General features: G+C 32.5%; 1 protein-coding gene across 1 annotated transcript; it reads left to right on the top strand.

The window, feature by feature from the left end:
• Positions 1–7,364: 7,364 nt before the first annotated feature.
• Positions 7,365–12,858, top strand: LOC133294792 (membrane-anchored ubiquitin-fold protein 3). The gene is made up of 4 exons (XM_061493543.1): positions 7,365–7,501; positions 7,617–7,833; positions 9,905–10,075; positions 12,548–12,858. The coding sequence occupies exons 2-4, from the start codon at positions 7,704–7,706 to the stop codon at positions 12,601–12,603; spliced, it is 357 nt and encodes a 118-aa protein (XP_061349527.1). The 5' UTR covers positions 7,365–7,501; positions 7,617–7,703; the 3' UTR covers positions 12,604–12,858.
• Positions 12,859–13,208: the final 350 nt, after the last annotated feature.

The raw sequence follows: 13,208 nt of genomic DNA, 5'->3' as shown, positions 1-13,208 counted from the left end.
GTAAGGCTCGAACTTATTACATCAAAGTTCTGATACTTCAATCTAAAAATTTAAATCGTTAAATGAAAGTTGTTTTAATGATTTTATATATCTGTTGTTATTTGTCAAATCATCTATAATATTAAAATGAAAGAAAGAGGAGGAGGGTTCTGTTTGCATTTTCATCTGTCATGGACAAGGAGGCAGATAAGCCCTCCTAAAAGTTAAAAAGAAAAAAATGGTATATCTTGATGACGGCGTCGTTCCAAGTTGCAGACAAAAACACAGGACACTATGAACTAATCTAATCTCATCCGAATCCATTTCATCGTAAAAGGGAAGGAGTTAAAATAAAGCAATTCCAATAATTAAAAATTACAAAACCTACACAGATTAGAACGCCAAAGCTATGAAGATTGAATCTTAATAAAAATTTACTTGCGAACCTTTACTGATCAAAATATCAACCCTGAGATATATAGGACAAAGTCAAAACAGAAGAAAAGTGCTTGTGAAAAGTAAAAGTGAATTGCTCGTGGCCAAGGGAACCCACATGTCTAGTTATTGTCTTCCCCTGCTTGAGCCTTCCCCTCCCCCTTTTCCATTTTTTTAATAAAAGAAAACACTTTTTTCTCTTTGTTTAACTATTGTGATCTCATACACTTTTTGCTCTTTGTTTCACTATTGTGATCTCATTCTACACAGCCAGGAAAAATAGTCGTTTCTCACTGAAATAGTAATTGTTCCGGATAGTTATTTGAGTGTTTGAGCAAGTGTACGTGTGTGAGATTAATTATTTGTATGCGCATAGCACGGGTATATTTTTTATAGAAAAAATTTGTTTAATTTTCCAAGAGGAGTATGATATTTTATTTTACTTTTATAATTTAGGGAGTTTGATATTTTGTTTCAAATGAAATGAAATTGGACAACTTATACTGCCTCTATAAAGAACCAAATTCACTCAAAAGTTTAAATTATTGGGTGACGGTCTTTTTGATGGTTTATAATACACTCTCTCCTCTCACACAAGAGCTCTTGAAGCGTGAATATTACACAGTCTCAATTTTTTGATTTTACCTTGTACTTACTTGATTTCTCTAAAAATTGAAAGACAGTGAAGATTAAACTTGTGACCTCGTGATTGCTGAAGCTCTCGTACTATATTAACTCACAGTTTAAGCTGTTGGACAAAGTCCTTTTTAATAGTTTATAACATCCCCGTCACTTCATGTTTCGTGGTAGCCTCCATTGCAAGGTAGACACCGTGAATGTCTCAAACTAAAAGGTGTACATTGAGGGGGGTATAAAAGAAGACAAAGTTGGGATTTGTATTATTTTCTTTTTTTACTTTCTATCAATTCTCCGAGGGAAAAGCTTGAACCTTTTGAGTATGTGTTGTTAATTTGTGTATGCTTTTTTAATCAAATGTTGCGTTCTGATCTAGAGACGAAAATTATGAAGGATTTTTTTTAAAGGCTCAAATTTTTTTATTTTCGGAGTGCGGGGATAAACTCAATTAAAAGGGAGCGGTAGGCGGAGGAAAATGCAAGGATAAAATGCACTAACGAAACGTGAAACGAAAAAATGGGCCACATAGAGAGAGAGAGAGATACTGCATCAAAGGATGACTATGCGTCTCAAGATAAGCATATGAAGGCTTTACGCAAATGAGTGAGCCAAGGTTGCTCTTAAAGTTGCCCATGATTGCGTTGATAGATAACCTTGCCATGCACAATACTTGGTCGACTTGTTCTCGTGCTCAAAGCAGGTGATGTAATAAACCACTTGTTAGGTACCTTTAAAGTATAAAGACCCTCTAACCCATTACAGTATTTGTCAATTATCAAACCCTGTCTTCTATTGCTTTATCTGTTTTTATCCGAACGTCAATGCAGTGATCGTCGATCATTGGGCATGGGTTGCCAATTCGACCTCTGAGATATGATTCCCTTGCTTTTCTTTCTTTCTTTTCTTTTCATAATTTAGTGGTTAATATCATGTCTTAGCCAATGATTGCTACATAATTCTGTCCTACATGTATATCATTTGGTTCTGATTGATTTGATTTATCAATGACTAGTCCTATACCGTGTGTCATGCATCAACTTTGTGGTGGACCATGCTTAGCTCATGAATCATATCTTAGTACCTTTTATGTCTTTTTTTTTTTTTTTTCTCTCCCTGTTTTGAACTTTTCCATCAGTTCAGTTTTCGGTGACCGGCATAGTTCATCTTAATACGTGTTTCATCCAACCCTATCATTTTGTACCACATTAATTAGAGATTTTATGTTCCTACTTTGCAAGTTCACCTTACTCAAATGCATCAATTTGACAAGAAGATATGTTCTATCTGATCGGTTGTCTCAAGTGCTCGTATGTAACCAATTTATTGAAATCTTATTTCAATTATTAATTCTATATATCATCAACAAGTGCCCAAAAAAAAAATATATATATATATATATTGCATGTCCTATCGTATCAGGCAAACTACTAAAGATAATTGGTCATAACACAACGCACTAATTAATGTTTATCCTTAATGACTAATGCGTGATTATATTTTAGGAATCAAATCACTTTTTCCTTCTTCTCATCTCTCTAGCTAAATGAATAATGACACCTCAAAAAAAAAAAAAAAAAACTACCAACTAAGAAATAAGTATTGTCAATCAAATATGCAGAGATTTTTTTATCACTAATTATTATTCAATTAGAGAAACGAAAAAAAAAAGACTGAAAAAGGAGACAGCAAATTTGAGTTCTAGATATTTTATTGGTTGGGTATCAATATTGTTTTTCAAATTTACGAAATTTCTTTAAATTCTTAAGTTTTGAGTTGAAAACTGTCACAAATTTCCTTTAGTCCTTGTTTCCCCCAACCCTGTGCCCGAAAAAAAAAAAAAAAAAAAAAACTTCTCTTTACGTGCCTTATTCATGAAAAGTTTACGTAGATGTTTATATAATAAAGACAAAATCTAACAGAAATGAGAGTAGTTTACTCAAAAAAATTGGCCCTAAGATAGATAGTCGTAAGATACTTTGATATCAATTATTGGTAATCAATTCAGGAGTACTGAAGTGCGTATTATTAATTAATCAATGATGAAATGGCTCCAGTTGTTCTCAAGGTTCGTCAAACTGTTTTGTTCGGCACAGACGCTGTACAATTTGTGTATGATTTGTTGTTCTCCTTTGCGGAAAGACTCTTATTAATTAACTTATAATGTAACTTACACATTACTTAAAATGGTATAACAATTGGTGTGGTGAGAGGTTTGGGTAATTTGAATGAGATCATAGTTAGGTTCAAATATCGGTACTCCTATCTATTGTATATAAAAAAAAAAAATTGATATTATTTAAGCTATGTTACCTGCATAGATGTGTAGCTTCCGAAATTTCAAAAGTAATTAATGTTAATAGAATTATTTTAAAATTTTATTTTATTTGGATAATGTAGAACAAAACCGTGTAATTGTAAGAATGTTTTTTTAAAACTAATAGACCCAGATGGTTAAAGTTGATTTTATAATGTTAATTGAAAATCACTGAACTCTGCCTTAAAATAGTTTCTCACCCAAGAAGGAAGTTGTGGGTACCATTAAAATTAATTTCAATTTTTACAGTTAAAAATTAGGAGAAGGATTAATTTACTATCAATTAAGTTTATTACTTCTTATCACTAAATTTTAATTATTAATTTATGTTAATTTGATGCTTATAATTTATTGGATGATATTTATTAATTAATTATTAATTTCTAATAAATTATAATTATTAAATTAAATAAATTTAACAATTAATATTTGATAATAAAAAATAATAAATTTAATTAGTGATAAATATATTGTGCGCGTAAAACTTATTATGAAAATCCAAACCAAATACACTATGTAGTTGCACAATATTCCTGACAACTTTTTGACTTATAAAGGATTCTGCATGTTGCAAAATATAAACCAAACTTGCCATGTAAATAAAGGAGGGGTTCTTTAGTGGATTGAGTCTGCCTAAAATTGATGAGCTCTCCAATTAAAAAAAAAAATGTTAAACTTTTTGGTCTAAACTTGCTTTATGCAGGGGACCTTACATAAAAAAATTTAGCTTCCTCATACAAAACAGATCTAAACTCTACAGTCCACATATTTTACGTAGAATAGATCTACCTAAAAAGTTGCCGTAATATATAGATGTGTAAGCTATATTACTCTTCCTCGTCCCTTTCCCTGATAAAATAATTAACAACCACAGTAACGTTTAATTTTATTATTATTTTTTAAGTTTCCAAAACAACAATTCATAAATTACTCAAAATTTAAATATAAGGTTATATAAATATATTGCCTATTTAATTTGTATTTTCTACAATAGATGCATGGGTATTGACAACTGGAGAACTTTGAAGTCTTGCTAAAGATATATCTATATTTTGTAAACCAAAATTTGTTTCAATAAGAATACCGAAATTCAAATTATTCAAGAAAGATAAGAGTTATTTTTAGTATAAATTTTGATATATTTAGTTTTGAAAGAATTAATGTTAAAAGAATTCATTTTGAAAAAAAAATTAAAATTGATTTATGCTTGAGAATAATATTTTAAAAGTTAATTTAAAAGAATTTTTTAGTCAAATAGTATTAAGTAAAATCATTTTTAAACCTAAAATGCTTAAAAAATTTACTACTGATGCTTTAAGCAAAAAAAATTAAACCTATCCCGCAAAAATTACAGATGTCTCTTGACTTTTAATATGAGAATAAAGGGAAAAAAAAACCATAAAAGTTGTTGGAATGGATCTTGGCTGACGCAAAAGCTAAAAAATGTAGCTGGATATAGAATTGTTTTTACCAGCTGCAATTTTGCCTTTATCCAACGAAAAAACGTAAACAAACGATACTATGTCAAATGGTCCAGCGAGTTATTTTATATGAATACAAAATTCAAATTTTGATTTTAATTACTGAAATCTAGTTTTTACCAAAACTTTAGTGTCATTTATTATGGCCAGAACTTGCACTTTTAATATTTTTACAAAAAGGATTTATGACTTAATGTACTTCAAACACAATGCAAATAGCAAATGCTAAAATAGTGCCACTTTCGACTTTAACTAATATTGACTTACTAAATTCGATTTCACAATAACCACTTAACATGAGTAATTTGCATAGGTAAAATAAAATAAAAAAATAATTAACTAGTTTAATATGAATGATGTAGAATGGGAATGATGATTAAAGTTACCCATGTATTTACATGATAAATTGGTTGAAAAGCATTAACTCCACGAAAAACTCTATTTTCGATTTTCAAAGATGGTCCATGCTCCACAGTCGAGACGTCTGTCACAACATGCCTTAATAAACTTCGCTTCCATATTCTAGTCAACAAATGCAAAGCTAGCATTCACGTTTAATCAATAATAAATGTGGTTTGACCAGGAAAAAGTTATTACATATACACTACAAAAACATGTACGTAGTCATCTTCAAATAGAAAACATATGACCTCTTTTCTACTCCTTTTCCCCACCCAAAATAGAAAAAAAGCAACCCCAAAACTTAAAAAGGTTAAAAAAAAAAAGATTAATAACCATTCTTGTCCTGTATCTTGGAATATATGGACAGCAAAATCAGTGAACAAATGATTGGTTCTGCTGGGAATATATGATTAAAGCACTCCCCTTGTAAGGCTAGCTAGCTAGGCTTTAATCATTGCACTTGTGCATATATCATTAATATTGTGACATGCCATTAATTGCCTTAAAATGGAGTAGCCTCCCCTCTAATCACATGGACATGGAGAACGACCACGTGGTGCGATATATAGTAAATATTTTGTAGTAGTCCATAAAAACAAGGTTAGATAAAGTACGAGTTGCCTAGCCACTTTAGCCCAATCAGGTTATGGACACTCATATACCTCCATCATGGATCCAGAGAACGAATAAACTGTAGCCATGGTTCTTCAATTCTTCATGCCCATTATATATCAGCAATTACAAAATCAATATAATTAACATCAATGCTAAAATCTCCATTGAATTTGTCTTCACATTCATTGAGCACTTACACATCAAAACATTATGTCAGAGAAGCATCTGACATGTATAAGCACTACACCATTACTGGATCGATTAATTAATGGCTTGTTTTGAGATGCACTGCATGTCATGGGCAACTGGATGTCCTAAATGCTGTAAATGAATGCGTATGTACACCAGAAGTGAGAATTCATTAGCATCTATATATGTTCTATATTAAGTAATAATAGTGGTAATAAGTTGACCAAAAAAATGTAATGCATGATGCCTTTATCTATGAGCAGGAAATTTCGATATTGTCGTGAGGAATGTACGTAACTCCCTTTCTTTTATTACATTTCTTTTCTATCAGTTTTATAAATGAGACTACAACAACCAAAATTATTCCTACAAGACATATGCCTATAGCCAACACAGTGACAGCATGGCATTTAGAATGGAAATCAAATAAATAAAATTATTATATTATTATTTGAATATTTTATTATAAAATACCGAAAATGTCATTAGAAAGTGGATGTAATGATAAGAAAACTAGTAAATAATAAATTAGTTCCATCTCAAATCTCAAATTGAAAAAAGAAAAAAGAAAATATAAAATATATGAAATAAAGTGGGACAAAAGTGATTACATTATATTATATTTTATTTTAAATAATTCAAACAACTAAATTAATTCATGTTTAGGGTTTTTACACGATATATACATGATCTTGTCTTTCTTCTTCCCATATTCAATAATGTTAACAATGTCGCATTGTTGGATTTTAATTTAAAGTATGTTTGCATTATTTTGTTACAAAAAAAAAAATTTTGAAAAAGAAAATAATTTTTACTTTGTGTATACTCGAATGTAATTTTTTTTAAAAAGAGAAAAAAAATTAAACATAATATTTTTTGGAAGTTAAATTAAATTCCTAACTTTTAAGAAAAAGTAAAAATGCTACTTTTTACTTAAAAATACTTTTTGGAGATTGATCCAAATATAAAATAACTCGAATTTTGAAAAAAAAAAATTAGTGCATACTTTTTATTATTATTATTTTTTAAATATCCGTAATTTCTATTTTCAGCTAATGTGTCAAACGGTGTCCTATGTCATCAGTCAATTCAATGACAGTCAGCCCAATCCTGGACAACAGAAGCCGATTTCACGTTGGGCCACAACAAACCCAAACCCCATCTTTTTATTTAATATTCATCAATTGCAATTGAAGAAACGGCACCGTTTGGCTTGATGTGAATGGGGTGTGCAGACTGCAGTGCAGACCGTGTCGTTTTGACTGGGTTCAGTAGTGAGTACGGCATTTCATAATTTTTTGTTTTTTTAATTTTGTTTTTTTAATTTAATCTTTGTCTTGTTGTTGAATTGAGCATTTACCGAAAAAGAAGAAGGAGAAGAAGAAGAGAAAGAGGAAACGAATAAAGTCAAAAGCTGGGAATGGATTCACTCTTATCATAGATATTGAAGGTAGTCTTCAATTTCTCTTTTACTGCTATGGATCTGATCATCTTTGAATACTTGATTTAGTGTATAAATGGAATCTAATCAAATCAAATCAAATTAATTTCGATTGGGATTTTAGGAATCGAGAGAGGAAGGGTTAGGGTTAGGGTAAGGTTGACAAGGCAGAGGAGAAGAAGAAGAAGAAGAAGAAGAGAAGTTAATTCAAATGCCGGAAGACGACTTGGTCGACATCAAGTTTAGGTTGTACGATGGCTCCGATATCGGACCCTTCAGGTACTCCTCCGCCGCCACCGTCGATATGCTTAAGCAAAGGATTGTCTCCGATTGGCCCAAAGGTTACTCTCTTTCGAAACGATTTCAATTTCATTTTTTCGTCACTTTTTTTTTTTTTCTTGTTTACTGGTTCCTTTCAGAACATTAGGAAGTGACTTAATAGTTTGACTTAGGGAGTTCAATTTATATCTGTATCTTTTGGTTTGCCAAAGTCATGTGTGAATGATTCTCGAAGTTTGTTGAGTTGCTGCGTTCCGTATTTCCATAAAGGTCGCTTAAAACTGAGGACTGTTTGATCTTGGTTGGTTCTGCGCAACGTGTTATCCATTTTTTGTAATAGCAAGTGCTAAGTTCAGCATCATAGCTATTATTGATATCATGGTCTTGATGATGTCAGGAAAACCATAGTTGTCTTATGTCAAGTAAATCTGAATTGCATCATCCTAGCAAAGGGAAGCCCCTTATTAGGTTTCAGCTGCTTTTTTTTTTTGTAAAGGACCATAGTTTGCACTATTTCAATCATAGCTGACAATTATTAGTATTATTATTATTATTATTATCAAAGTTGAAGAATTGCTTACTTTTTCCACCATTGTTATTTGTCTGTTAGTTTCATGGGCTTGAATGTGGGTTTATTTGGGTGGGAACTGGGAAGACTGAAGAATGAAGACACAAGCGTTTCATCAGAATTTTCATTCATAAAGGCTTGCAGCACTTGGTTTTGCCTAAAACTTTTCTGGCAAGAGTAAAATATTGCTCGATTGCTACAGTCATCTATTGTCCTCATCATTATGATGCATAGACATTTATTTACCATTCCCTCTCACATATCAATCACAGTTAAGGAATTGGATGTCTGTTCTTATGTCAAGATTGATGTTCTTAGATTTGGTCATGAAATCTCTTATATAACTCTACAAGTTGTATGTTTGAGTTGTGTTGCAATGAGGAATAAACAAATCAGTGCAGGAATAAGCTAATCCAAGATAAATAGAACAAATTGGAACCAAATTGGGGGGATTAGAATCAAACAAAGGCAAGAATATAGTATTCCATGCAGGAATAGAAACCAAACAATCCGAACAGGGTAACCATATCCAAATAAGGGTGGGATCACTGTAAGCCACGGATCAATAGGGCCAAAAAGACTTGAACAAATCAAAACACGGGAACCTCAGCATAACATGCCCAACTGTGGTAGAGGAGTGGCTGAAACTGGAAGCCAAGGCCTGGGACTAGCCAGAAAAGTCAGGGCAAAGAAGTTTGGACTGGTCACCGATGGAGGGTTGGGATGCACTACCTTAAACCGAAACATGTGAATATTACAGGGAAAAAGTTGAAACTATAGGGTCACAAAGGATGATAGCACACTAATGCCATGTTGAAATTATAGGGAAGAGTTGGAAAAGAGAGAAATGTTATTATTTCACAGATAATGAAAATGTGTGTATGATACAAAACACTAACACTCCTATTTATACTGATAATATAGGTCAAGCACTAGAATATTAATTCTAGTACAAGACTACAAGCCCAAAAGAATGAGACTACTAACATAATAAGACTCCGATTATAGTAAGAACCTTAATATTCTAAAAAGTTACATCTCTGTCTTTGAATCCTGCCAAGAACAAATGGAATAGAGTGCTTTTCCCCCAAATTTTTGTGTTAACCTTATTGTGAAACTATAAAATGATTGGGGATGCTTAGATGATTAAAAGGAATGAGAGCCAACATGAATTTGGTCCAGTGTATCAGAAAATCTTAAGTCAATTTGACAGTGGGCCTGACATAATTGAATGTCCCTGAGCCAAATGAAAATTATTTTGAATATGCTCATTATAACATTAGATAAAGAAACGTTACATTGGAAAGTTGTGGGCAAACTGTTTGCAAGGAAAATTTTGGCTTTTCACTTATTCAATTCAAATTGCAATTTAGTGACATTTCTTAGTTAAAGAGGAGATTAAATTTGATTATTATTGTAATGAAGTTTACTGATTCAGGCAACTTGTTATGATGATTATTCATTTACTTCTTTGGGTTCTTATCTACAACTTATTAAGAATAGGTTATGGACAGGTTCTGTCATGTTCTTTCATTTTATTTGTTTTACTTTTTCCCCTAATGTAGGTAAAACAGTCATGCCAAAGTCAGCAAATGAAGTGAAATTGATTAGTTCTGGTAAAATATTGGAAAACAACAAGACTGTCGGTCAGTGTAAAGTACCATTTGGTGAGATTGCGGGGGGAGTTATAATAATGCATGTTGTTGTACAGCCATCTCTAGCAAAAACTAAAGCTGGTAAGATCCATGGACTTCTTTCTATGGAGAATACATCATATTTTTTTAGTGACATTGAAATTTAGATTGTCAGGTTTTTTAAAGATTATTGCTATTTTTTGTATGAAAATTAACTGGAGCTCACGTCAGAACCAACTTCCCTGACTTGGCAGCTGGATCTGCATGAAGACATATTGGCTTGCTAATATCCGGTAGTATAGTGATTTAAGAATCCCTTTCGGAACGTTTCAGTGGCTTGTTATTGACATACAAGCATTGTTGTTAAAACGTAGTGTCAACTCGTAGAAACGGACGAGTTTACGTTTTTTGGGGCAAAAAACGTGTCAAAACGGTAGTAAACTCGTAAAATGAGCTGACTCGGTTGAAATGACGAGTCAACTCGGTAAACTCGGTTGACTCGGCGAGTTTACCGAGTCGACTCAATACTAAAAAATAAAAATAAAAAAGGAGGAAAAGGCTCGTCTCCATCTCTGTGGGTTATTATTTACAATAGCTAACCCATGTCTGACACCCATGACGCCCACGACCCCGAGCCGCCGCCAGAGTTTCTGCTCAGTCGTCCACCGCTGCTGAAACCATCGTTGGCGGCGCCGCTTTACAAGTAGCGATCGTGGTCGCCGGGATCTATATCGCGACGAGGTGTGGCTCCGCCGCTAAGGGAACTAGAAGAATCGTTGCAGCAAAAGCGAGGACTTTGCAAATCTCTGCTTCAAAAGAATGCCCATTTTCAACCTTTCGCTCCATCTACGTACCATTCCTTTATTTTAATATTTTTTTTTTATGAACAATGGCACCTACTGACTTAAGCTAGAAAGTTAGATATATCCCACCTAACTCTTATTTTATTATTTGTTTTGCTCCTTTGTTAAACCATCTTAGTAGGATCCAACCTTTTGTCCATCTACATACTATTTTCTTTATTTTATTATTATTTCTTGGTTAACATGATGGCACCTTTTGATTCAAATTAGATATTATATATTCCACCCACTTTATATTTTATTATTTGGTTCGCTTCTTAGTTTCGTTTCAGTATTATTATTTATATTAAGTGATTATATATACTGTGATTTATTTCTATTCAACTGTGATTTATATTTTATATTCCACCTTTTTAGTATATATTTGATTATATATTCTAATCATTATTCATGGCTTCTTCATAATGGTTTTGATAACTATAAATATATATTGGATATATATGGTACGTAGTAAACTCTTACATTTTGTTTACGTTTCACGATTTTACGTTTTTGCTCACCTTCACCTTTTCTACGTAGACTCTACGTTTTAACAACATTGCATAGAAGAGGTAGAACTGGGGGGAAACCAGAATTTTCAGGGACACTTGTAGATGAACTGAGTTAGCAGCTAACTTCCCCCCCTAGAAAACAACTCTATCTTTTTCAATTTTTTACTTCATGTCATAGGATCCCATTGCTTCGAGTAATTTAATAAGCATTTCATAAATGTTATTGAAAAATGAAAGCTAACTGACACGCTTTTGATCTTTTTTCTCTGACATCTCACCTGACTGCTTTTTTATAGTGATCGCTGGATTTAGGTCCTGCTCAACATCCATTTAATGGAGAGAGGTTCTTCTGTAGACTTAGTAGTCTGTACAAAATGTTCAGACTAAACCAATAAGTAATTGACATATAATCATTTTAATATAAAATGGTAGTGGCTCAAAGATTTTGACAATAATTTAATATAAAATTACGGTGTAGGTTATTTATTGCCATCATATACACATGTTCTATAGACTTTAGTTGTATATTCAGTACGAATAGTACTTCACTAGCGGGGCAATGTTGTATTTTATTTTTTTTATCTCGATGTGAGAATTTGATTTCCCGTTTGGTTCAGGTGGTAAAGGAAACGTATGCTTCATTTTTAGATTCAAAACTTATAAGGCCAGTAATGTATGGCGAGCAACATATGAAAGAGGGAGATCTGATGCCCTTGAGTGTTATACTTCTTATCTTCTTTGTCTATGTCCGGGCACAGACCTCCCTTTTTATCATTTATGAATGGTTGTTGTATTACTTCACAAGCAAACTATGTTTGTCATCCATGACCACCAAGCAATTCTTCTGAATAAATGGTTGCAGTTTGTAGGTCGGATTGTCAAGCCAAATGTCAATATAGCTTACCATTATTACATTCTATATATTTCGTTGTTTGGTTACATCATATTGGGATGGTAGGACACTGCCACACTTTGGATTCAATACCACAAGGTAGGTGCTCCCACGCTATAATTTAATTTTTTCTGGTAGAGGATAGGATATAATAATGACTGAGAGATTCCTAGGTTATGCTGAGGGTGTAGAGTCATTTATAAAATATTAAGCATGTTATGGGCATTGAAGACCGTTGTTTTCTCTTTTGGGCGAGTCCTACTGTACTTTTGATTTGAAGGTTGAAGAAATAATAGTTTGATATTTTCATTTTTCTTTTGCGTAACAGAAAAGAAGATTGATGATTCACCGAAGAAGGTTGTCTGTTCTTGTTCCATATTGTGAAGACAGTTCGTGAATTGGAAATGTTTATCCTTGATCCATCAACCATTACTACAGAAATCATCTGCTTGAACAAACCCTTTTATTTTCAGCATTCCTGTGTAAAGTACGTATACGGGCAATTATATATTCATAGAAAAGTTTGTGTTAATGGTGACTTCTGAATTTGATGTCATTCTTTTATTACAAGAGGGGTTGATGACTTTGTAACCATTGATGCTATCATTGTGCATGACGTTTTCATTGGCATTTCCATTGACGTGCGTGATATCATATGCATCTTAGAGTGCCTAAGCGCTTGATCAGTGTTCACGTTCTTTGTCAACTATATTTATTGTTTTTGGTTGGAAAGTATTTCAACTAGTTTATTACAAGACCCGGGATGAATGCCAGAGTTCAGATCTCGATGGAAATCTGAACTTCTACGAAGGTACAGTTAAAGGTTAAGTCCCAAACAAATATTACCGCATGAGCTGAGGGTACGATGTGATTTATTTGAATTGCATAATCAAAAACAAGTACTGCATCAATTTTTCCGGAGACATTTTGCTAAAAACCATTTTCCTAAAAAAAAAAAAAAAAAAACATAATCTAATTAAATATAGGAT

This window comes from Gastrolobium bilobum, unplaced genomic scaffold (genome assembly GCF_033153095.1).
Source record: "Gastrolobium bilobum isolate Gb01-03AN ecotype WA unplaced genomic scaffold, APGP_CSIRO_Gbil_v1 utg32454, whole genome shotgun sequence".
Lineage (NCBI taxonomy): Eukaryota > Viridiplantae > Streptophyta > Magnoliopsida > Fabales > Fabaceae > Gastrolobium > Gastrolobium bilobum.
This window is presented reverse-complemented; position numbering and strand designations above follow the sequence as displayed.

What these genes read in the sequence shown, in the direction of transcription:
- LOC133294792 (XM_061493543.1), top strand. Translation starts at nt 7,704, where the DNA reads ATGCCGGAAGACGACTTGGTCGACATCAAGTTTAGGTTGTACGATGGC. An exon ending in TGTCTCCGATTGGCCCAAAG is followed by an intron (nt 7,834 to 9,904) that starts GTTACTCTCTTT and finishes CCCCTAATGTAG; the next exon opens with GTAAAACAGTCATGCCAAAG. An exon ending in TCTAGCAAAAACTAAAGCTG is followed by an intron (nt 10,076 to 12,547) that starts GTAAGATCCATG and finishes TTTGCGTAACAG; the next exon opens with AAAAGAAGATTGATGATTCA.